The sequence below is a fragment of the Xiphophorus hellerii genome, chromosome 8 (genome assembly GCF_003331165.1).
Source record: "Xiphophorus hellerii strain 12219 chromosome 8, Xiphophorus_hellerii-4.1, whole genome shotgun sequence".
Lineage (NCBI taxonomy): Eukaryota > Metazoa > Chordata > Actinopteri > Cyprinodontiformes > Poeciliidae > Xiphophorus > Xiphophorus hellerii.
In genome coordinates this window covers 26,546,196-26,572,551 of record NC_045679.1, presented here as the reverse complement: position 1 = coordinate 26,572,551, position 26,356 = coordinate 26,546,196, and the positions used below count along the sequence as shown (strand labels likewise).

The window sequence follows — 26,356 nt, the reverse complement described above, 5'->3', positions numbered from 1 at the left end:
TAACTCGATCTGAAACGCTGAAAAGTCACCGCGGCGCGTTGAGGAGAAGGTGACATTAAATACGGACAAGAAATGATTCCAAGAAGTGACTCACAAACAAATGTCTCAGTGACGCCGAGTCAAGATAAAAGACAGAGGAACTTGGTCAGTTTCTTTATTCACACACTGATTACATCACAGGACATTTTAATATTGACAAATGGCACAATAAGCTAAAAACTTTGCTTTGTTTAACATATACTCAGTAGGTTTTGCTTTTACTTGTCTGACCTTGAGGAAAATAAAATCTTTCAATCAGATCTTTTTCATCAGCATCAACGCCTCGGCTTCACAAGATAAATCGGTCCTCCACATTAGAGGAGAGACCGGCTTCCACAGAGACCCTCAATCTGATTAAAAAACTAATTTTGTAACCTTGGCCTGGATAGAGAAAGGGAATCCGTTCTGTCCTGTTGCTTTTTTTGGGGTGGGCTAAATGGCACGAACGCTAATAAAAAGCTGAGCATCTGCAGAATGCTGTTGAAAATAACCTTGAGACGAGGTTATTTGTCTCAAGGACATGCTTCCCTGCTTCATGCTTCCTCGCAGAGAAGGACATGCTTCTCTGCGAGACAGAGCTGGCTTCTCTGATATGTGCATTTTGGTCACATTTACATCACAATAATGCATCTTCTAAATTAGTGTGACATCTTGATTATTTGGTGAGAATTGTTTGATTTTGAATTGGAAGTTGGACCTTGGATCCGGGGACAGCAACCCCAATTTAAATGTTCAAGAGCTGTGGTAGAAAACCAGTGGCAGTCACTTTTTGTTTTGCTCAGTGACCACTGACCGGACTAACCTGCACTAGCTACATGAGCTAATGATTTATTTCTCTGCATTCACAGACTTGACACTGAAGCAACACATTCTCAGACATGTGGATTTTCTTAAATTGAGATTCACCTCATTTAAGAAGCGAATGAAGAATTTATTACTATGTTCTCATTACATAACAGCCACGTTGAACGACGAGGGAGGGGTTGGTCATAAATATTTAGTACTTGTAAATCAGACTGTGTAGTTGTGAATTTGCATGTATGTTTGTGTGTGTTTGAGAATTCATTTGTGTTGATGTCGGGCAAGAAGGCCTAGCAAGCCAAACGTTTACCTCCAGTTGCTTTTCTTACACGTGTCTGACTTTAACATTGAAACGTACTTAATTGAATGAATTATCTGAACTTAACTTGGACCTTGTTAGATTCTATAGAATTAGATCTGAATGGCCTCCGTTTGCCTTGAAAGGATAATAAAACATTTCATGTGAATAAAAGATATATAAATAGACTAAATAAAGAAAGTATTCCATGACAGAACAGCATAGCATGTCCAAACATCCTCTTTGCATCTGTGTTGAACTCACATGTTGTTTAACCTTTACCAGGAAGATGTTTTCCTCACTAAAAAGGATTATTAAGCTATGACCCAGACCTGTAACTTTTCTCTGGGTATTTGGCTATTTGTTAAAACTGTCACCATGTTGTGACAGTATGATATGAGACTAATAATCTGTGAAAAGATGGAGTTCCTCCACCTCCTCCATGAGCTACTACTGCCATCTGAAGGAATGCAGCAGTTCTGGTCAAAAACAACCAAGCAGAGTCGAGAGGAGGTTCTTATTGCTGTCAATCATCCAAATGAACAAACTGCTAAATGTGCTAAAGGTGGAGAAGCAACTCACCATGACAAGAAAACCGTTTATCCAGTGTCATCGGTGGCATTCACTACAGGCTCTGCTGACTTGGAAAAGCTGGCACCTTTCAAATGGGCTTGATTGACAGCGCTAAGACCCGCCTCCTGCCTCTGATTGGTTGTTTCTAGCTAACACTGGGGGAAGGCAGAGGAGCTTGATCTTTTTCACAGATTATTTGTCTCACAACCCACTGTCACCAAATAGTGACAGTTTCAACAAATATGTAAAAAAAATAAAATAGATGTTTTTTGTAAAAGTTACCTACTGCAGCTTTAATATATTTGCTATTAGGATTCAATAGTTGAGAAGCTGCATATTGTTTGAAAAGTTGTTATTTTCGAATTTTGTGTTGGCTGAAATGTCTCCATTCAGAAGGAATCATGTGAATAAATCAGGGAACTAGATTTAAATGAAATAAATAAATAAATATCCAAGTTATTCCCCCTAAAATCTCAGTGCTTAAAAACCTGATCAATCCATTTGTTACCACTTCACTTGCTCCGCCATGTTTAGCAGCTTCTTGGGTTCCAGGTGGGCGGGGCTTCATCCTCTGTCCTGGTCTGATCTCATCCTTATGAATTTTTGATGAAATCTTTATGGAATCATTACTGAAAAAGAACCAGTCAGTTGGGATTACGTGTTAATCCGCAGAATGTAGGGCAGGATTTGGGTGAATGAGTTTTATACGTAGTGTTATATTTCTCATTAGTGCTTACAGAAACACAAAGCAACATGTGACAAAGTTCTAGGAGGGGGGCAGATATTCAACGCACTGCATGTAACATACAGAAGGAAAAATCTAAAAAGTATTAAAATGCAGCTTTCAGTCTGTTTTGGAAAAGGCAACAATTTATTTTAGGAGTCAAACATCATTATAAGGGCTCCAACTATTATTCCAGTAATCGATTATTCTATTGATTATTCCGACGATTGGTCAATTAATCGGATTTTAAAAATTGGCACATTCTGCCGATTTTGTATTGACCCACTTAAGCTTTTTTATGCAATAGTAGAAATTCATTCGAAGATACAAGTAGACAAATAATTCAATTTGTTGTTTTTTTAAAATAAGCAAACGTTTGAATTCCTTTAGTGAACGGTGGATCATGTGTAGCAAAAGATGCATCTGCAGCTGAAAAGATACTTCTGAAAAGTTCAGCTGTTTTTACTTAATCTGCTGTTAAATTTTTGGAATAAGTGATTAATAATTGGATAGATTAGAACAAAATTTTTTTCACAAAATTTGAACCAGGTGAAGCTAAAACAGCCACTTAAGTAGTTTTATATAGAACATGTTTACAGAAATTTTTTGTATCTTAAATACAATTTTTAGCTTAATTACTGACCCGATAAGCGGAAGAAAATGGACGGATGGATGGATGGGTTTTGGTTTGTCTGTAAACTCCACTTAATTGATCAATTACTAAATTAGTTGGCTATTATTTCAATAATCGATTCATCACGATTAATCAGATTAATCCTTTCAGCCCCAATCCTTATTTTAGGCTTTAAACAGTTTTTTCCAGTCACATTTGCTTTGAATCTAAAACACCAAAAATACTCAACCAGGAGAGGATTTTTATTATTATTTTTGCTTAATAAACAGTAAAGAGCCATTCTTACTCTGTTCAGGAGCCAGGAAATAGTGAAAAAAGCTTACATCCATTTTTTTGTTCCTACGCTGAACTTAGAACAGGACCTGCACTTACACAGCCCAGGAAACAGGTTAAAGCTCACCAGCAGTATCAGTCCATAGAAGACAAAATTCAACCAAATGCACAGAAACAGCCAATTTTAGTGGTGCATTAACTTGGAAATATCATGCAAGTAAACACCGGCACAACAAAACCTGGAAATATACAGTACATGTGCAATGGGAGGGTGTAAATCTCAACCGCTTCTTGCAGTCCAGCAGGTCAAACATGGAGGAAATCTTCAAGAACAGGGAATACTGTAGCATGCTGCATGGGGTTTCCACTGTCTCACAGAGCAGCTCGGAGGGGTCCAGAAGGGTCCGGGGGGGTCCGGGGGGACACACAGAGGCGTCATTTTGGGGTCAACAACAACACTCCAGAGAAAGAGGATTAAAAACAATAAATTAGTAACAAAACACATAGTTAAATACACCCACACGTCTCTCTCTGCGAGAGACGTCAGCTCTGTTTGTTCGCTTCACAGGCAGTTTTAATCATACAGAAAAAAATAAATAAAACAGCCACGATAATATTAAGAGCACAGGTAGGTAGTCATGCTTGTCATAAAAAAAGAAGAAAGAAAGGGGTTAAAATGGGTAATAAATATTCCATATAGTGGAAAGAGCACAACAAGAGACTGCAGCCATAATAACATCAAGATCCATAACTGTATAATAGCGGAGAAGGACAAAGCATCGCCGGGGAGCAGGAGAGAGAAAAAGTCCAGTCTGGGTGTTTCGGCCGCATGCAGGCCAGCTGAAGACGAGGCGCAGGCAGGCAGCGCTTCCTGCTCACGGCTGATATTGCGCCCCCTGCTGTGGGTGTAGGTCTGGTTGGGTCTGCTGTGGTCGTGGAGAGAGAAGCGCTAGGTGGGTGCGCAGAGTGCCCGGGGGAACAACCCCCGTCCCGGAAAGCCTCAACCTCCTCCCCCACCGTTCCATCCACCTGCACGTCTCTCTCAGAGCGGAAGCCTTGTCTCGGATTGTCGGCTCGGTTCTTTCAGCGTCACGTCTCCTCGGGCCGGCTGGAAGGGAGGAAGAGAAGGAAACAACTAATTAAGAGACGGCTAAAGATAATCAAAGGAGACGTCAGTGTCTTATTCAAGCATTGGAGCAACAAGCCCCGCCTACTTGGGAGTGGTTACTTAAGCAGCGTTTTGGGGAAATTGTAGTCGGTGATTTGACAGCAGAGTTATGGATTCAACATGCTAAAATGACACAATTTTTTATAAACTGTGTGATGCTGTGAGAGCTCTGGTGGAGGCAACTGCAAAAAACCCAAAACAAAAACAAACCATCATCCTAGTACTACTTCCTGTCGCCTTCTTTGTTGCTTTTATCAGTAGTAACATCCAGCTGTTGATCATATAACTCATGTGAAAAAAGCGATTCCATTACAGTTTTGCAAAATACATTTATTTCGATATGCCCAAAAAAACACCTCATCCTACCGCAAAACCTTCTTATCGGAAAACGTGAGTTTTTTGTTTTTTCCACTATGCATGTGCTAAATCTGGCATTTGAATTGAGCCGTGTGGCCTCTACTTGTTGATGTTCAACCTGTCCCGCATGTGAGGTTTCCATTTGTGCGTACCTCATCCCTGCAGCGGCGCGGCAGGGGCTCCCGAGCAGTGGAAGTGCACGTTTTGCCACCGGCTGTCTCGGCGGTGCCATACTCTGGTCTCCTCTGATTGGCTGGAGCGGGGACGGCCTTGGCCGTCTACAAACTGCGTCAGGCGGATGTAGGCAATGCAGGCCGCGTCCTCTCCGATCATGTGCACGTGAGGGTTGAGGATGGTGGTGTGGATGGGTTTGCTGTTTTTGGAAAGGACTAAAGAAAGGACGGAACACAGCGTCAGGATGTAGATGTTCAGAAAGAAAGAGATAAAACGTTAAGCTGTGATCTTACGATTGTCAAAGTAAAATCTGTGGAAGTCCATGCCCTCTACCAGATTTCCCAGTCCCTCAGGCTCAAACGAGGTAAGACCAGGGTCACAGATCTTCCTGCAAAAAAAACAAACAAACAAAAAGAACAGGTTTAGCTGAAAATGGCAAGGAATATCAACGATTAATCATCTTCCAAAAATCTACTATACTTGTTGAAATCTTATAACTTAAGACCTTAAGACTTAATCAACAACTGGAAATAACATCAAGCTCAGACTTTACACCAGAGTTTTATAATCACCTCTCTGACTTCAGCACCAGAGATTAGAGTGACATTGTCACCAAGCGTCCCAAGACTCCGCTTCCTCAATGGCAGGATTGAGGAGGTCTTCAAAATGACTGCCCACTGACCCATAACATCTCAAGTCGATGGTATCAGCACACCACCCTCACCATAGATGTGGTTGATGGTGAACTGCTTCCTCCTCCTGAGAAGCCAAATGGTGGATCAGAATCTCCTTAAAGCCATATGGAAGTCTTTCTCCATGGTTGCACAAAACTTCTTCCATGCCTGAGCTTTCGCCTTGTTGGCCACTCGATCTACATTCCGCTCGGAGATCCGGTACCGGTGTCCGGTATTGGGTGCTTCAGGGGTCCCACAGGCCAAACAGGCCCAATATGACTCCAACTTCAACTTGGCGAGTGTCCACCAGTGACTTCAAGGTTGTCGCCACTACAGGCACCAACCACCTTGCAGGCATAGTTCTGGTCAGTTGCCTCAACCATGGAGGCATGGAACATGACCCAGTTAGACTCAATGTCCCCACCCATCACCAGGATGTGTTTGACATTTTGCTGGAGGTGGGAGATAAAGCTCCTTCTAATAGGAGACTCCAAAAGATATTCCCAACAGATTCTCACAGTATGTCTGATTCATCCTCCTCCAGCAGAGTCAACTCACTGGAGGTGGTTGTGATCAGGTGGTGATCAGTTGACAGTTCATCCCATCTCATCACCCGAATGTCAAGACATGTGTCCGCTGATCAAATGAAACAACCATTGAACTGCACCGTAAAGCGTCTTGGTGCCAAGAGCACATATGGACACGCTTATGCTTCAACATGATGTTTGTTGTGGGCGATCCACGGCTGACACAGAAGTCCAATAACACCACCCATGTTCAGATAAGGGGAGCTGTTCCTCCTCAGTTGGTCATTGATCCAGGTCATTGGGTCTCCACTTGTCTTCTGGAGTTTCAAAAACAAAACAATTCAGGCTGAAATGTTCCTCAAATGAAATCAAAGAACATGATCCTGGCAGTGTAGCATGCTTTGTCCAGATGACAGTGGGTTTGGTGAAACAGGTGTATGATGGCGTCTTCAACTCCATCTCCATGGTGATAAGTAAACTGCAGGGGGTCTTGATATGAGCTTGTCTGCTTTTCTAGGTTGGCCAGTAACAGTCTCTCCAGGACGATTATGATGTGGGATCTCAGGACAACAGGTCTGTAGACACCGATGACTGAAGGGTGAGTTTTCTTCAGTACCAGAACCAGCCAGGATATCTTCCACAACAACCTTCTCTTAAGTCAAGCTATTGTTGAATAGATGTTGCAGAATCCCACGGAGCTGCTCTGCAGTTTCAGGATTTCAGGACTCTGAGGCCGACACCATCCGGCCCTGCAGCCATTTTCCAGTTCAGTCTCTCCGGCTGCCTCCTCACCTGACTTCTAGATACAGAAAAGTGGGAGGAGGAGGCAAAGGGAGCATCTCTTGATGTGACTGAAGACAAACTTGTGGAAGCAGAAGATCCCTGACTGAAGTGGAAGATGAAACATCTCAAACTGAGGTTTGAGAAGAAAGCTATGGGTCAGAGGATGGTGGGGTGCCTGTGTGGCTGGGGGCAGGAGAAGAGGAGGAGCTTGTTCCTGTTGAAGCATGTGTTCAGTTCGTCTGCTCTGTCCAGGCATCCATCTATCTGAACTTCCTTTTGCTTTAAGCCTGGGGTCTTCTTCATCCCCAACCACACATCTCTGATATTGATCCGCTGAAGCTTGCACTCTGGCTTCTTCCTGTACTTCTCCTTGCTGTCTTTAATTTTGACTTCAACTTGCTTCTGTATACTTCACAATAATCCGGTCTCCCTCCTTCAAGATTCTTTAGAAAAAGACTTGAAAAAGGTAAAAGGTGGGGAAGCTTTTTCAAGCTACTTTGATATAACTTAACATATAAACATATAACTTAAGATATATAAAGAGTTGGAATTCCACCTGGACTGTACCAGAAAGCCTGTGGAGGGAGTTGGTGGGATTAGGGCAGGGGTGGGTAATCCTGGTCCTCGAGGGCCGGTGTCCTGTAACTCTTAGATGTCTCCCTGGTTCAACACACCTGAAGCCAACAGCTGAATCACCTCCCAAGTGCAGTCAAGTTCTCCAGAGTCCTACTAATGACCTCATTATTTGACTCAGGTGTGTTGAAGTAGAGATACATCTAAAAGTTGCAGGAGACCGGCCCTCGAGGCCTGGAGTTGCCCACCCCTGGATTAGGGTGATGGCAAAGAGCCCTTCCAAACTGAAAGACTTGGAGCTCCTCACCAAGGACAAATCCTCAAAATGCCAGTGGAAACATACAGAAAGCTGGTCGGCTGGCAAAATGCCATATTGAGAATGGTATAAAAAATGTTCGCCATGAAATTGTTTTAACAAAACATGAATGAAGCAGAGACCTTTTTTAAACTGATACTACTTTCACATTTCTCATCAGAAATAAACTTCTGGCATGAAAAAAAAAAAAGTTTGAGCTCACACTGAAAATAATATTGAGCGACATTTACTTAGAAAAAGCTAGGCAGGTTTTTACACTTAGAAATTCTTTGCAATGTTCACCAGAAAAGTCTAAGTGGTCACTTTTACTTGAGTGTTACCAAATGTTGAAAAAAGTCAGGTTGCATCCACTCATCTTTTTCAAACAAACACTGTTACATTTTACAACGTGTTTGTCATTAGTGTACCAGGTGAGGTTCATCCCTACTATTGATTTGTTTTTTTCATCACATTAATTTTTCATGTTATCTCCCATCTTAGTGGAACTGCGCTTCCATCGCTGAGGACACACTAAGCCTTCCCGTCCCTCTCCCTCAATCTGCTTGGCATTATTCTTAATTATACAGTAAGCAGAGGGAAGGGTGAGGGGGGATGTGGATGAAACAATGAATGTAATTACTCTTTAATCTTTTAATACAACACATTTTGCATGTCAATCAGATTAATGGTTCTTCGTGGCTGATGGAGAGCTTAAATGTTCACTTTACAGGAAGCACTTTCCTGCTGCAGGCCTGAACTTTTAAAAGCGGTGAAGGATGAGGAACGGGGGGTTGGGGGGGGGGGGGGGGGCAGACTCACGCGTAGGCCTCGAAGTCTCCGTTGTTGACGGCTTCGATAAGCTGCTCCGTGATCTTTATGATCTCCTGTTTGCGAGCTGCAGAGAGGAAGTAGAGAGAAGGATGTGACAGTCATCCTCCCCCCCCAAAAAATAAAATAAAATAAACCCAACGGCTAAGCCAGAGCAAAAGGCTCTGAGGACCATCAGAGGCTGAGGCGAGTCACAGCAGAGCTGATCGGTTTGGTAGAGGTCCGGTTCCTGATTCCATCTCCTCCTTCAACTTTACACACACACACACACACACCGTACAGCGTACGTACCCCCCATTGTGTGTCTTGGCACTTGGTCGTTCCTCTACCTCCATTCATCATCCATCATATCTCTGTTGGACACATGAGGCTGCTGGAGCTCATGCTGCTATTCTTGTCCCCGGCCTTTGGACGAGATTTACCCTGTCCTCCTCCCGCCGCTTCCGCCCCACACTAAGTGAAGGGCTTAACTCACTCGGATTGTCTAGTTTCCCCTCTCTCTCTCTCTCTCTCTCTCTCTCTCTCTCCCTCATTTGCTCTCTCTCTCTCTCTCTCTCTCTCTCTCTCTCTCATTTGCTCTCTCTTTCTCTCTCTCTACTTTTTGTACCATTTTCTATGATGAAAGCACCTCTGTGCTTCGTCTACATGCTCTCCTGTCACATAGCTGCATGTCACATAATGAAAAGTCAGTGAAACAGACACGTCAGACTGCATCCCTCTTTAATGTGCTTAAAGCAACATTTCAGTTTTAATTACAACAAAGTCCTGTCCCACGAAATTTCCACTGCTGGATTCTTTTGTCCTTGTTTCATTATAAATTTATACAGTGAGACATTTGGCAGCACTTAAATAAAGTGCAGATAAATTTATCTTCAGCTACTTTAAGTATTAAAGGTTGGAGATGCACAGTTTCATTTGATTTCTGGGAAAGAAAAAGAAAATACTAAAAGATACGTTTGTAAAGATAGAAAATGGAAAAGGAATATGAAATGACATTTATATATATATTTATATAAATGAACTAAGTGTTGGGTTATCAGGTAAATGATTTTCCCGCTGTCATTGATGACCTCATTCAGGGCGGAGACTGTTGCAATTAATCACCTGTGTTGCAAATTGACTCACCATTAGCTGCGTTTTCATTACAAATGTTGCGCAAAATGATTTCAGAATCTGCCTAATGACGAAAAAAGCAACAAGAAAAATAATTTTGCAATTGCTGTGTTTCCATTATACTAGAAGTCTGTTTAAAATCACAAGTGAATAAGATTGCTCACGAGATGAGTCTTTAAAAATCAAGCAGCACCGTCATCCTCCAACTACTTCCTGTCATCTTCCTCATCTTTTTCAGCAGTAGTAGCACCGGGTTGTTGATCATCTGACCCGTTTGATGTGAACTGGACTGTTGCTCAGTGGTCCAGAGTTCTGTTCTTAGATGACATTAAAAATGTGCATTTCCTTTTGGAAATAAAGGTCTCAGCGTCTGGAGGATGAGTACAGAGGAACAGAATCCACATTGGTTGAAGTCCAGTTCAGTCAGTGTTGGTTTGGGTCGCCATGTCGTCTGCTGGTTCTGGTCCACTGGGTTTTCTCAAGTCTAGTCAATGCAGACGTCTACCAGGACATTCTGCTGATGAGCTGAACGGAGATTGGATTTTTCTGCCCACGAGGCCAAAGATACTAAAAGCTGCTTCAGCGACGATGGCGTTCCTGTTCCTGATTGGCCAGCAAACTCCCCTGACCTTTAACCCCATAGAGAAACTATGTGTTGTTGTCAAGAGGAAGATGAGAGACACCAAAGGAGCCCCAACCAAATACTGAGTGCATAGAAATGATGCTGTCCAGAAGTCTATTTCTTGGAAAAGGCTAGCTGCTGATCTGCCCAAAGACCAGGCCGGCACAGCTAAGTGCCTTTCAGTTTGTGAACTAACTTTCTTTTGTCTTATTTATTTTTGAGAGAGTCATCATGAGAAGAGCTCGATCAAGCTCTCTCGGTTTGTTAATCTCCTTTTGCCATCGGCAGCACTGGACTGTCCTTTATGACAGAAAGGAGATAATTCTGTCCCATAATCCGAAGCTTGGACCGCCGTACCAATAGACTTTCACGTATTTAAAACATACGAGGTCGTGATCGGGACTTTGGGCAGCTTACATAAGCAGCTAGTGATAACATGTTCATGTTCTGTGGCTTTTTTATTTTTTTTATTTACCAACCGAATAATCTAATATTTTACAAGATATATTTTCATTTGCTGAAGTGTAGCATGTGATGTCTCACTGAAGCAATAAAATAAGAACTGATGAGTTTCCATTCTATCTATGCTTTGACCTGCATCACAGTGCTGTCAAGGTGCTTGGTGTTTTATGTTGTAGAGGTATTGTTCCTTTGTACAAATTTCTACCCATCAACCTTCCTTTTCTTCACAATGCCCTTAAATCAGGTCAGGAAAATTGCTTATGAAAAGCAACTGACACAACTTTTCTAAGATGTTCAGTGTTGGCCTTTTTCCCCCCACTGTTGCTTCCAGTCAGTATTTAGGTCTGTCATTCTTCCACTGTCTGAGTTAAAATCAAGATTTTCATTTAAATTTTGACCTGCAGACAAAGCTAATCAATTTCTGCCATATCATGTGTTTTTGTGGTTAACAGGTTTTCCACCCCCCCCCCCCCCCCCCCTTATTTTTCTTTGAAGACCAATGAAAAACATTAAGAAACAACATTATCTGAAATCGACGTTTTTGAGCTTTACGTCATGTTATAATGTTTCCCCTCATCAAAAACATACCTGGAGTGTTGCCTTGACTCTTTCCAGCATGACTGAGAAATCCTTGCATCTCCCATGGTAACCATTCAGCTATGAAAAACTCTTGGTGGGACCAAATGCCACTAATTGCTACTTGGAGTTGCAATTTCCGACTCTCCCACTCAGCTCCTTCAGACTAGTCAGCAGCAATTAGCGAGCACCTAGTTGAAGTGTGCATTTGATGAGTTCATTATAGGAGCTACTTCTCAGTGCCGTGTACCGGAGTGGTGGGGGAGGTGAAACTTGGAAACTGCAGCTCAGAGGTGGAGTTTCATCCTAGAAGGCGGAGCTAGGTCCCTGCAGGCGTTTTGTACAGCTGAGTGGTCGCCATGGGAGTTTCAACAATTTCTCAAACGTACACGAAAGAATCAAGGCAACACTGCAGGTATGTTTTTGATGATGGAATATTATAACAAGATGTGAAGCTCAAAAAAGTACATTTTACATAACACCGCCCCTTTAAAAGAGAACAAAAACTAATGCACACCCCGCTTTTCAAATTTTTACTAGTCAACATTTTTATAAACGATCATTTTTTTCCACTTCACAATAATGCTTAACTGGTTTGTTATGTAAAATCGTAATAAAATACAGTAGTTGGTGGTCGGGACGTGATAAATTTGGAAAATTACTTCCAAAACTCTTCCGAGGCACTCTAATAATTCAGCAGTTTTTAATTCAAGCGAGCCAGCTGGGTGTAGTTGTGCAGTCGGGGCCTACCTTTAACATCCTCATCTTCGATGGTGGTGTTACTGCTGTCGGACGATTCCTGAAACAAAAAGAACATGGAGCGCGTCGATGACTGGAACCATGAAACCAAATCAAACCTGGCTGTTCGTCCTGATACAGCATGCAGACCTGAACACAACACACTTACACTTCAGCCTACAGCTCCATCTTCACACAACGGTTATGCCAAAAATACAAAAGAAAAACAAACAAACAAACAAACAAAAAAAACACAACACTGCATTTCTTGCCGCAACCCAGGCCAATCCTCTCTGCGGATTGAGCCCGTCTCCGTGGGAACAAACGCAGAGACAGGTAGAACGCTTAGCCACGTTCAGCACACAGTCTGAGTGGAACGGGTGTTAATCTGGCCGCGTTCCTGCTGGCACACACTGATTTCTCAGAGACCTTCACTCGTCTGAACGCAGTGAGGCAGCATAAGACAACAATAAAATAAAAGCTCCACAGGTTCACGCCCACACACCTCTCTCATGCAGAGAAAGAAAATCACAAAAACTTCACAGTGTAAAAAGTATAAAATAAAAAAAAGACCCTTTGAAAAACCCTTCTTAGCCCACCAGGGGAGAGGAACAGAGTAAAGAGGACGGATGACAAATGACGGGGAGAAGACGAGGAATGAGGGAGACGGACGGAGGAAAAGAGAGGATGTACCTTGATCCCATCTACAGGGTTATGGATGACAGTAGTCTGTGGCTCCTGGAGGAACAATGGAGAGAAAGAGGGGGAGGAAAAAAGAGAAAGCGGGAGTAAATGAAGGCGAAACTGAAAATGAGTTATGACCAAATGAGAGTCAGAAACAGTAAGACGAGAGTAACACATGGAAAAGGGAAGAAAGTTCTGAACAATGGATGAATCTGGGACAAACAGTGACAGCAAAAAAAAAATAAAAAATGAATGTAGTCATGTAATCATTACTCCACTTCGTTTAGTCTCTTGTGAAAGATGAGACCTGGCAGATTGTTTTTAGTTGTGCTATGAGTTAAGCCCTTTAAAACACACCAATAACCCACTGAGGGACATGTGGGGACATGTGGGGACATCGAGTCCATCAGAACTTACTCTGCTGGTCCGAATTCTTCCCAGAGTTTGATTCAAAGCTTCGTTCTTTTCAGTAGCTGCGTTTCCAATGCAAATGTAGGCAGAAACTTTGTCAATATTCCGCTAATGTCAGAAAAAACACAATTGTGCAATTGTGGTGTTTGTTTATTTTATTTTTTTTATTATAAAAAATGCAATTAAAAGTCACAAATCAATAAGTTTGTTCATGTGAAAAAATCTGGTTTGTGCCAGTGGAAACATCCTGTTGATCACGTGACACTCGTGGGATGCAAAAAAAATTGCAGTTTTAAAAAAAAACAAAAACAGAAGAAAAAAGAAAGTTATTCTAGCACAAAATCATTATTTATCAATAAAGACAATTTTTAATTTATTTTTTAAATGTCAAATTGTGCAGTTAAATGGTCAATGGAAACACATCTAGTGATTTAGGTCCACTGAATGCAACACAAGTATTTCTACCACTATACAAAAAAAAGAAAAACAATAAAGTTTCCAAACTTTTTTTCCCTTTAACATCCAAACATAAGTGCAGCTCTGGTCACTAATTTAAATACACTCCTCTTGGATATGACGCTTTAAAATATGAATGCAAGGCTTTTTTTTTTTCTTTTTCTCTCGCTAAGAGTGAAATGATGATAAAACGTAAAACGTCACTCAGTTTTGAAAAAAGGAATTAGTAGCACAGGTTTGAAGGAATGTGTTTTTTCTATTCCCCTCGGGTTAAAAATTAATTAGTAGGAAACATACATTCCTACTAATATTTCATTAAAGTTGCAGAGAAGCAGTGGCGCCCCCAAGAGGGAAGAAAATGTTGGTCACCCGACAGGGAACCTTCAGAGAATCATGTTGAGTTTATTCAAAGGAATACAGTCATCTTCAATCTAGACAGAAATGTTAAACCTAATAAATAAATATCAGACAGACAGACAGATAGATTTCTGCCTCAAAACAATCCTGTCTCAGAGTTCTACAGACATTTCCTTTCATGTCATTGTTGGTGTTTGACCTCTGACCTGCACTGTCAGCAGTGGGACCTTACATAGATAGGTGTGAGCCTATCTAGTCAACCTTTGCATCGACAGACATTCCTCGCGAAGCTCCGATTCAAAACTTTATTATTTTGCAAACACACAGAAAATACACATTCTTTCACTCACACACACACACACACACACACCCGCACGTCCACGCACACACACTCTGTGCAGTGTAAATGTGGTCCGGACAGACAGACAGACAGACAGGACACAGAGCTGCGTACCAGTGCAGCAGAAGAGATGTTGCCTTTGGGACTGGTGACTATGCTGTTTCTGCTGCTGTTTGTCTGCGGCTGTGACGGAAACACAAAGTGTGGCATTAGTGCTCAGAGACAATGCAGACAGGTGCCATCTGCTGGCTGGGAGTGGGTGAGGACTGGACAAAAAAAAATATATATATATACACAGTGTAATCAAGGTAAATATAGATAGCGGAGGAGAGCTCCAGACAAAATAACACTAGGAAGATCAGATGGAGTGTTTTTACGCAGGTATGGACAAGAAAAGGGTTTCTTTTCTTGTGATTCTAACAACTTGGATAGAACTTCATAAGGTTAAATGATCAGTTTATGACTATAATTTGAGTGAACTTGATTTGGAGTGGCCTAATCAAAGGATCTAAAGAACCAAGGCTTGACTGTAGTTGACGTTGCCAAGGGTGACACAACCAGCTATTAGGTTTAGAGGGCAGGTATGTTGTGATGGGCAGGTAGGTTAGGAGACTTTTACCTTTGAATACAAGCAGACTGTACAGTCGAGGGTGGCCTGGCTAGTTTTGGTTACAGATTTTGCCGTTTGATATTAAAATACAAACATCAAGCAAATTTTGGGACTAAATCCGAGTAAAAAAAAAAACCCAATAAAGCAACATGTAGCTGCTTTGTTTGACCGGAGGAGATAACGAGACCCGCAGCTCTTACTTCTGACAGAACTGTGAAGCATAACAGGCAGTTCACACACACCCACACAAACGACATAACATGCTAAATATACAGCCGCTCTGTTTCTCAAATAAGTAGCGAGAATGTAAGTGCATGTTCTAAATCAGCATGCAGAAACGGTCGACTGCAGGCATGACACACACACACACTCCACAGAGGAACGCTCCGATTTCCTGCTGCTGAAAGCCGAGCGGGGGCACAAAACTGGTTATAAACATTTTATATGTTTATATATTTAGTACCTTAATATTGAGGAACATGAAGTGGTTATATTTAGGGTTATTAAGGTATGGAACCTGGAGTCAAACAAACTCTTCCCCCGCTGGGGAACATTTCAAACTCAACTACGAAGCAAACCTGAGCGATTTAAATGTTTGTGATAATCAAAAGAAAACATCAGCGGGGATTTGCTGAGTGGAAAGCTGTTATTACAGCAATCCCTTCAGTAAGTAATTTTGTTGCTTTTTCAATAACAATGTGAAAACATTTGAAGAGCTTTTTTGAAAAATGGAACCAGTATACTGTATTCTGTAATTTACTACATTTATACAGTGTTTTGTTTTCTCTCCAGTCAGTTTTAAATCTTTTGAGACTTACATTACATTACAATACAGCTTGAACTCTGTTGTGTTGTGTTCCATCAGGAGCTCGCCGGGGCGCCGTATAGGTACAAGTTATACCTTGTATAATGATCCCTTTTTTATTGTCATAAAAAGTTATGACAATTCCAAGGGCCCCTGACCGACAGGTGGCCCTCCGCAATTTATTTATTTTATTTTTCATAGAAATGAAAAAAAATTTGGGACCCTGTGAATTACAAAATTAATCATATTGTGTTTTCTAAAATAGTTTTTAGAAGTAAAAATCAAATGTTCCCAGACCAAAAAACACACGTCCATATTTGCCCTGAACCCCTGAATCTGCATGAAATGGTTCGTTCCTGCTTGGAGCTTGATGGTGACGCTGTTCAGCAGAAGTCAGTGGAAGACAAGAACGACTGTGGCTGTTACTATGCTGCTAAGAAAAATAATAAAGTTAGGTTTTCACAAAAGAATAGAGAGAGGGAGAAAAAAACAAGAGTGTCAATTTATAACCCAGTTTTTCTCCAAGAGAGGTGGGTAGATTGTGTGAGATTATCAACCATTTAGCATAATTAGCTTAGCTACAGACTGTTTGCCTCCTTTTAACTAGCATTCTATGAACGAAGAAAAAAATTACCAAGATATTCATATATTTAACTTGTACCTTTTACCACTTAACAACAGATGAGTCAGTCAGCAGCAGCTCTAGTCCCTCCTGACCCGTCCTCTCCTGAGTGAAATTAAAGCTGCAGTATGTAACTTTTATTATTTTATTTTTTTTTTTTCACATATTTGTCAAAACTGTCATTATGTTGTGACAGTACGATATAGAAATCTATGAAAATGTTATTTCATTTGCTTTCTCCCAGTACTATCTAGAAACAACCAATCAGAGACAGGAGAGTTTTACTGCTGTCAATCACTATCTCATGTGGCTGCTCCCTCCCTCTCCTTGCTCTGTTCTATGCTGTAGCTAGCAATAATGATAAGTTGTTTCTCCACCATTAGAACATTTTTTTTTTTTTTTTTTTTTTCTCCGAAGAGTTTTTGCGGCGCTAGTGGCTCGTATTTTTTCCACAGTAGGCAGACAGGAAGGAGGGTGAGGAGAGGGGGGAAGACATGCGGCAAAGGTCGTCGGGACCGGGAGTCGAACCCGCGACGTCCGCGTCGAGGACTAAGGCCTCCAAACGTGGGGCGTGCTAACCCCCTGCGCCACCACAGCATGCCCCAACCATTAGAACATTTAGTAGTGAGAGAATGAAGTTGATTGACAGCACTAAGCCCCTCCTCCTGGTTCTGACTGGTTGTTTTTGGCCAGAACGTTGCATTACTTTAGCCAGTAATGTAGTTCAGGAGGATTAGATTGATCTTTTTACAGATTATCTGTCTCATAACAAACTGTCATGACATGGTGCCAGCTTTAACAAATATAGAGAAAACATTTTATTAAAGTTATATACTGCAGCTTGAATAAAATGCAACTACATAGTATTTTTTTGAGAAGTCTGAATTGCTTTATCTATATTTTGCACGTTGCCTATAACTGTTGCCTGTGTGGAGAGACGTTTCAGTAATAGAAAACTAATAGAAAAAAATTTAAGCAACTTACTTGCAAACTGTATGCAAACTGTTTCATGTAAAATTCACTAGCAGTGAATATTGTGCTAGTTATCAGTATTGAACCAAAGAAACCAAGGCAGTTGCAAGCCTTTAAAATTATGACGCTTTTGATAATTCAGATAGACTCAAGAAATTGTAACAGCAGCTGCGTGGAGAGGGGGGGGGGCCCAATTTCATTTTTTGTCATGGGGCCCAAGATTCCTGGCGGTGCCCCTGATCATGTGAGAGGAAGTGAAAGTTTTCCAACTTTAAAAACAAATTAAAATCTGAAATTTGTGTTGAAGAGTTATTTTTGCACCATAAAGCTAAATCAACAGTAACATTATCCAACAATAATCCTTCATTCTATTTGACTTTTTCTTGAGTTTTAGTCTATTTTCCACATGTACCAAAATGGCAGCTGACAAAATATTTTCCATCACAGTTTTAGTGGGCGAAGCCAACCCTGCCCAGTAGAGGGCGCATGTTTCCAGATCTGAAACAGGCCAGGTAAAGCTTTAAACCTGGCCTGAGCTTCTCCAAAATATATTCAAGGGGTAAAAACTTTATTTGCAGGTAGAAAAATAGACGTAATAATGTGAACCCAGAATATTTCCACACCACTGCTCCTCATTATTTAAATGAGAGAGAGAAAGACAAAAAGGGACGTTAAACAAAGTGATTTAAACTGAGCTGTCGCTCATCCTGAGGTTTTAAATCTTCTAGTCTTAAGATAAAGCTACAGTGCTGAAGGATAATAAGACATTTCCAAGTTGGCTGCCTTCCTGTGACTTCACAGCACAGAACTGGCAGGCCTGTGATTATGTAATGAGAGATTAATCATCTGGTGGGAAATAATCTGAGATTAGCATCAGGGCGCTCCTCGCCAGCAAGGGGAGGGTTAGTGATGTGGGAAAGAGAGACTGCAGAAAGAGGAGACTGGAAAACTGCTTTATTAATAAAAACCATGGTGGAATAAAGGATGGTTAACTGGATGCCTGATAGCAAAGACAAACATCTCTGTATCGGGTTATATATTCTTACGTTTGGTCCCATCAGGAAGTTACTTTGTTCATCTAAGTTCATTTGGTTTCCTACAACAGCATATTAGGGCCATTATAAATATAAAAAAAGCAGAGGAGTAAATTTGTGAGGAAAAAACTCAGATTTTTTAGATTAATCTCAGGAATTTTCTATAGAAAAAGCTTCAAGGACATTTTTGAATTTCAAACGTTAAAAATGTTCTACTTTTGAAACTCAGAAAATTTCCAAAAAGAGGAAAATGTTTGGCTTCTTAACCTCTGGAATGACCTATTTAAAAAAAAAAATTTTTTTTTAGAAAATGTTTAACCTTTGAAACCCAGAAAGAGCCTCAACTGACAGGACCTACACAACGTAAGTCTCCATCAGCATGACAAATAGCAATACAGTCACTGGATGAGTCAGGTATTAACAATATTAAATGTGGGTGGAAAAACAATGTGCCTTCATATTTTCATCTGGGTTTCTGTTCAGCCTATAACAGTAAGACAGATAGAACTGTAATTGACACAAAGTTTCTGTCTTTTCCGACCATTTAAAATGAAAATGTATTTCTAGCGGGTTGTTGAGGGTTCTGTTGACAAGCTGCAAGGAACAGGAATCCAAATAATTGTTGTATAACTACAGCAGACGAGTGAAGTTAACACTATTAACAGACAGCATAACAGCCTCAGTGTTCACACCTAACAAGCCCAGATGAATGAATAATTACATCATGTCATTTTATGGTTAGTATGACACCTAGAGAGGATATAAAATGCTAATAATGTTAATTATGTGTTTGATATGGTTAATTTACTGTACACGAACATTTTGAAAGCAATTCTTCATTTGTTTTAAGCCTTGCAGGTCTCATTAGCCTCGCTGTGACAGAGCAAATCCGCAGGGAAACTCAAGCTAAGGCCGTCCTACACTGGCTTCCACGTTCTTTTAGATAGAAAACCTAACAGAAGTTAGTATAATACTTGACTGTGCTACAAAATGGCACTATGTGGCTTGAAAATACTTGATGCTGCCCCTTTAAGCATTGTAGTTGACTTTCACAGAGCTTTCATCCAGAGAACACACAGAGGATCCCACTGACTCATGCAAACACTGCATGCTTATACAGAACCCAAATTACACAGGTTTCCAACAGAAGAACACCGCGTACTGCAAACACACCCACACACACATGCACGCCCACACACAATAAACACACACAACAGAAAGCAGCAGACTGCAAACACTTCAGACTTTAGATGAAATTACAGCAAAAATAAACGCAGCAACATCAGAACCCAAATTACTGCACATTCAGCATCTGTGAAGTCTCTTCATGAGAGTTAAAGCATGCAGAAATTAATTCTTTAACGAGATTCGCCTTGGCACTGAGGGAATATGCTGAGTGAAAAATGTCTGCAGCAGTGCTGCGCAGTGTCCTCCAAGCCAAATGAAGATGTCTGAGAGAGCAAACACTGAAAAAAATAGAATGCAACTCCAACTTAACAAAAATGCAATAATTGGTCATAAGTTTTATATACATAACCCTTATTTTACCAGAATAAAAAGCCCATTGAGACTAAAAATATGTCAAGAGAGTCCTGACAAAGAAGCAGCAACAAATGCATCACACAAAATCTAATGAAGTTACTTCAAGTTAATTTAGGAAGTTTAAGTTGTCAAAGTAAATAAACAAACTTCATTCAACGGCTTGTGACCAGTTAACACATTTATTTTTTTAAAGTTGGAGCTGCTTTCTCTTTTTTCAGTGAAGATGCAGAGAATCAGATGTAGACTTCGAAAGATTTAAAGAAACCTAAAGAACGATGTTTGTTTTTTCATGTGAATCATGTGAACATCAGTGGGTTTGTGATATCAAACACAAAACTTATACCACGTTTTGAGTTTGATATGATCATAAATTAACCAAATATGCCTACAGGCCTCCTTCAGGCTTCAAGAACACTGGAAAAAAAAAAACACAGGTAATCTAACTTTATAAAAAAAATCAAGTTAATTTGTTACAGGCAATCAAATTAAGTTTATCCAAGTAAATATATTAAGCTTATTAAGTTGTCATGTTAAACAAACATAAAAAAAAAAAAAGAAAGAAATGAAAGAAAGAAAGTTTGACAAGCTTAATTCAATTGCATGTAACAAAACAACTCAATTTATTTTAAATTGGACTTCCATTCTTTCTTTCTTTTTCAGTGTACAGGCATAATGAGGTCTGGCATTGCCTCTTGATTTCCACCGGTAGAAATAAAACCTCCTGCAAAACAATGACTCATGCTGTGCCATTAAGGCCAAAACTCTGCAGTACTTAATGTAACGACAAGTTTGCCATGAATTAAAAAATAAATAAATATGGAACAAAACAGAGACGGAGCGGATAAAAACTGGACCTGGCCTACCTTGACCTCTGCCTTCTTGTTGAGGAGACTCTTGGCTGCTGCGGAGAGGCAGAACGACACACCCTCAGACGGAAGAGTACACATCATAGCAAACGTTCAGACCACCACCACTCCGAAAAATCTGCTCACACAAAACACACACGCACGGTTATTCATGCATGCAAGCATTGCAAAAATGAAAAAAATAAATGAGGAAAAAACACCACCTGCTTGAAAGCAAGCTGGAAATATTACAAGTTAATGTAAAACTGATCAAAAACATTCCCTTTTGTTCAGTGGGAAACATTAAAAACTGGCACTTCCTAACCCTGATTCGCTGTTCGGAGCATCAGATAAGCAGAGGGCGTCAGCCATGAGGGGAGGAGGGAATAAAAAAAAATAAAAAAAAGTCTAATTCTCCATATAATCCAAACACAGAGATGCACACACAGCCACCGCTCCACGCAGGGGGGATTAGGAATGGAGCTGTGGAGGAAGTGGAATAGAGCTGCAGGTAAATGATAATGGGTCGGTTAATCTCAACAGCAGGATGGATTACTGCGGTTCATTGACCAGAGCCAGGAAACACAGAGAGCGCGCGCTCTGGTGCTGGGATACTTTCTGAGATGTTAAAAACGAGACGAGGAGCCGCAGCGCCGACATTAATCCCTCATGGAGCGACGCTACAGCTCTGCGTGAAGCTAACCCTCCCACCGCGGCTAGTCTCTCTTTCTCTCCCCCCCTCATATTCTAAATACCGCATGCACTCCTGATTCTTATTACCACAGAAGAAGAGATGAAAATTAATACCCTCTTCTCACGAGCTGCGTTTCCATTCACCATATGACTGCGCAAATTGACATTTCGAAAATAAATTTGCTTAATGGAAACACTCTAATTTTGAAAAAATTAAATAATAACTCGTTTTTTGACTGAAAGTTTTGGCGATAGGATGATTTATTTATTTATTTTTTTATTTTTTGGGTTGTATCGAAATTAGTTTACTTCGCAAAACTGCAATGGAAACACTTTTTGGCATCGCACCAGTCACGTGATCAATAACCGGATGTCGCCACTGGCTCAAACCACGAAGAACACGACGACAGGAAGTGGTGGCGGGTTCAACCTTTGTCAAAGTTTTTGACAAAGGTTGGAAACGCAGCAACAGAGGAGCGATGAAGCTGCTTACCTTGGCAGATATTTAAGGTGCGTTAAAGGTGAACAGAGCGAGAGAGAGAGATTAAAACGAGCAAGGAGTGTGAGCTATGTGCAGATTTTCATGTAACTGAATCAGTTTAAGGATTTTCCAACCCGGAGGGAGGGGAGGAAGCGGGGTCACCTTGTTCCACGATTCCAGCGGTGGTTCCCGCCACCCCACTGACGGCAGCCGGAGCTGTGGTCTGTCGACCCACTGAAACACAACGGAGAGACACGAGACTATTAGACAAGAGAAAACCAGGAACTGCATGAACTTCAGGGTCTTCTACTTGAGTAAGAAATGATACTTTATTACAGGGCATGCAGTGCTTTGCCAAAAATATTCATACCACCCTGAACTTCACATTTTTCCATGATACAACCACAAATGTTAATTTATTTAATGCAATTTCATTTAACAAATATCAGTTGGTTCTCTATCATTTTTAAGTGTTCAAAAGTCATTGTGAGCCACAGGTTGTAGACCCCCGGGTTCGATTTAAAGCTGCAGTGTGTCACTTTTATGAAAAAAATATATATTTTCTTACATATTTGTTAAAGCTGTCATCATATTGTGATTGTTATGAGACAGATCATCTGTGAAAATAACCAATCTATTCTGCTTTCTCCCAATGCTAACCAGAAACAACCAATCAGAGCCAGGAGGTGGGTCTTGGCGCTGTCAATCACCCTACATGTGGCGCTGCTCATCATCTCCCTCTGCCTCTCCGCTTGGCGCTGTTCTACTCTGCAGCTATGCGGCTAATAGAGCCTGTCCTGAATGCTAGGGCTAGTTAGCATGGCAGATAAACGGCTTTACTGTAACGGTAAGTTGTTTCTCCACCATTAGTACATTTAGCAGTGAGGGAAGACATGGAGGAGATTGGTCTTTTCGCAGATTGTCTGTCTCACATTTCACTGTCACGACATAGTGACAATTTCAACAAATATGTAAAAACGAAAACAACTTTTTAAAAAGCAGTTTTTAAGCATGTCTGTGTGTTAGAATGGCCAAGTGAAACTACACACTCAAAAATATTTAGAATCTGCCAAGACTTGAAAGCAGGTCCAATATGAATGTGTTTGAGTGATAAGATTCAGTCTTTAACTGCAGCAGAAATATAAGTTTGTTTGGGTTTTTTTACTAGGAAGCTAAACACAAATCCACACCACACTTTTTAGATGCTGGTGAGGCTTTAGGTTCTGGACTCATCAGACAGATGTTAACATTTCAAATGTTTGTTCCTCACACCTGTTGCCATCTTCTTGGTGCGTCAGATCGTACGTATCTGTGTGCTGACTGAACTCCGAAGCAGAGGCTGATCTCTGATTAAACACTCATCTGCAATAAAGGGAACTTCTTTTTCTCCTCATTCGGCTGAGTAAGTGGTCATAAAATTAATTAGCTGCGGTTCCTGAACAAGGTTTTTCTTACCAGCACAACTGCAACACATCACACGTAATGGTCTATTGTAATTAAGACATGTTTAGTCAGAACTGTAGGGAGCTAAAACTGAACGGGATGAACTGTATGGTTTTTCTTCGGCTTTCTCTGCCATGCTTGGAGAGATTTTTCACATTTCTTCTGTACTTTGCCATCATATGCATAAATGAGTGTGAACTTTAGTGTGGGTGTGCTTGTGTGTGAAGGACAGATGGCATGTCACCCGTCTGATCAGAGCACAGTTCTTACCAGAGAAGTTCCTGGAGACGAGCATGGTGGTTAAGATGGCTCCCTTTGGTTAGACAGAGAGAGAGAGCAGCATTATCATGAGGCCAAACAAACACGAGTGAACAGGGTTCATGTCTGAATGAGGCGTGTAACGCTGCAGATTCAAACTCATTTTCATTCTGGACCATGTCTAGTTTATGGATGTTCTCAAAATGGCCGGTAGCAGCAGAATGTATTGATAAAACTAGGAGTGCACCGATTGCAGTTTTTCTGGCTACTTCCAGATTACCGATCTTTAAAAAGCCTGACCTACCGATTTCGATTTTGGCTGATACTGATTTTTTAAATATATTTTTTTGTCTGAAATGTTGCTAAATTAAGCAAGAAAGTCGCTGAGTTGGTAACAGTAGGATGACTACTGAGGCAGATAAGATCGGTGGATAAGATCGTGTAAGTATGGGTCGATCACCGATCAGCAATATTAAGGAAACCAGGGCCGATTTATCGGTACACCCTTAGATAAAACCCATCAACAAATTCTTACATAAAATAAAATATTAATAAATAGCCATATCTGGATTCACTAAGTAGTTCTTAAAGTTAAATAATATTGAATATCTTTTCACATTGATCAGTCTTATCAGGATTTTATCATTTTTGTGATTTTTTTTGCAATTAAAATGACCAATTTTGAAGTGCTAATACAGAAATAGTTGTGACAAATTTTCAATATTTGCTCTTATGCAAAAAGAGAAAGGTGGCATCTATCTGTCTAGCCAGGCTTTTTGTGAATTCATAGAAAATTCTGTGGACTTTTATACTGAAATTTGAACCATTATTGTGAAACCGCTTCTTTTAAAGTAGTCACACCTCTGTCTCCGGGGAAACAGACTCCCAGGACTCACACTCTCTTCCACATTTTCTCCACTGGAAATTCCTTCCCAAACTTTTTTTTTTTTTTTTTTTGAAGGGATTTTGAAAAAAAGGAAAATCTGACTTTTTTTGAAGAGTTTCAGCCCCAAATGAGATTTTTTTTCAATGCTTCCCATTGAAAAAATATGTGAAGGAAAGCTGTATTTGTGATCAAATCACTCTGGATAAAACTAATCTCCATCTTACTTTGATGATTCATGGTCGAGTCATCAAGTGAAACACTATGGTTCCTGTTTCCTGAAGATAAAATGTATTGCTTCATGTGTTATTGCTAAGATATTAGAAATAATCATTTCTTTTGAATGCTTAAGACGTCTTTCACATGCTGATTTTGCATATTTTGAAATTAAAATGAACCTACTCATTTGCAAATTTCTTTAGACCGGAGTACACTATTTCTTTTATAACTGCACAGTATTTATGCTGAAATTTTGCCCTTACTGTACAGCATATAGATCTTTATTCTGTTCTTATACATTGCATATTATTGTCGTTGTGTGAATCTACTTGCCTTTATTGCCTGTCACTTTGCTGATCTCTATTTCTATGATGCTGCTGAGTTTGTAAAACAAAACGTAGAGCAATAGAAGAAGAAACAAAATGTCTTCATGACCCATTTAGTTTTTTCACACCTTAAGTTTCCGCCTGGCGTTAAACTTCTTCAGGCACTCGACCGTCTCCTGTCTGTGCATCATGGAGGCCACCGTTGAGCGTTGCTGTGGAGAGAGAGACAGAGAGAGAGAGATGCTGAAAATAAAACATCACAGCAGAGCAGCTTTGGCACTGACAGATTTATGTGGGCAGAAACTGCAGGAGAGCCTCTGCTTTACACAACACATTTTGTTGATTCTGAGGCTCCCGAGGTACCAGGCCTAAACAGATTCACGTTGCTCTTCGTGGATTTCGGCCAAAGTATTTTGAGTGCTTTGCGAGGTTGTGGAGCAGAGCCAGGCGCCGGTAAACACAGCAAACTGAACTACAAAGGCATAAATTATCCGAGGGGCGATGTTTGACTTCAGGAAGCCGCTGTTTGCAGCTGAATCTCAAAGCTGCTCAGAGTCAAATAGAAGAAGTGAGTTCTTCCTACAAAGACTTCATTTTGCTTAACAATAAATCCCGTCCCATCTTGAACTCTACGGTTGTTTTCCCACCTGATAGTCCGGTTGCTTCAGTTAAATTGGGGACCAAAACAGCAACATTTGTACCATCTTCGTCACACTGCACTGTGACGAATCCACCAAACCCTTTGAAAAACCTGTTCCCCTCCTTACCTGTGGAGGCACTGCACCAAGCGCTACTGAAGGAAACGACACAAAAACCTCTGAGGAAGACACTGAGCGCAACTTCCTTTTTCACAAAATCTAAACAAAAATGGAGTGGCATGAAATTTTAGCAGTTGTGGGATTTCTCTTTGGTAAAAGACCACGAGTAATTTCTAGACTAGCTCGTTTGTTTTGGTTGTATTTGCCCAGAATGCCCTGCCCTCTAGTTGTCTTCCTGCTTTTGGATGGTCTGCGTTCCAGTTGGCAATCACATATAATTTCAAACTGCACCAGAGTTCACTCCAACCAAACTGAGACATAGGTTTGCTTACAAAACCTTCATCTGGGCTTCCCAAAATTGTTCAAAGGCTCATTTCTGAGTATC

At 40.8% G+C, this 26,356-nt stretch overlaps 1 protein-coding gene and 1 long non-coding RNA gene across 6 annotated transcripts in view; both read right to left on the bottom strand.

The window, feature by feature from the left end:
* Positions 1–138: 138 nt before the first annotated feature.
* On the bottom strand, positions 139–1,881 carry LOC116723810 (uncharacterized). Its single transcript, XR_004340044.1, has 2 exons — positions 271–1,881; positions 139–219 (listed from the first exon to the last, which is right to left on the bottom strand). It is a non-coding gene; the product is annotated as an uncharacterized LOC116723810 (long non-coding RNA).
* Positions 1,882–3,290: 1,409 nt separating this feature from the next.
* Positions 3,291–26,356, bottom strand: part of camk2b2 (calcium/calmodulin-dependent protein kinase (CaM kinase) II beta 2) — a 54,882-nt gene continuing 31,816 nt past the window's right edge. For 2 of the 5 annotated variants that reach the window (XM_032569679.1, XM_032569678.1), the window contains exons 11-21: positions 25,342–25,425; positions 23,798–23,840; positions 22,247–22,318; positions 20,929–20,966; positions 14,595–14,663; positions 12,926–12,970; positions 12,245–12,293; positions 8,713–8,788; positions 5,335–5,429; positions 5,020–5,256; positions 3,291–4,450 (exon numbers count right to left, since the gene is read on the bottom strand). In XM_032569679.1, coding sequence (XP_032425570.1) covers positions 5,021–5,256; positions 5,335–5,429; positions 8,713–8,788; positions 12,245–12,293; positions 12,926–12,970; positions 14,595–14,663; positions 20,929–20,966; positions 22,247–22,318; positions 23,798–23,840; positions 25,342–25,425 — 807 coding nt within the window. In that variant the 3' untranslated portion in view covers positions 3,291–4,450; position 5,020. The remainder of the gene's footprint in view (positions 4,451–5,019; positions 5,257–5,334; positions 5,430–8,712; positions 8,789–12,244; positions 12,294–12,925; positions 12,971–14,594; positions 14,664–20,928; positions 20,967–22,246; positions 22,319–23,797; positions 23,841–25,341; positions 25,426–26,356) is intronic. The other 3 variants (XM_032569680.1, XM_032569681.1, XM_032569682.1) reach the window with 3 other exon arrangements.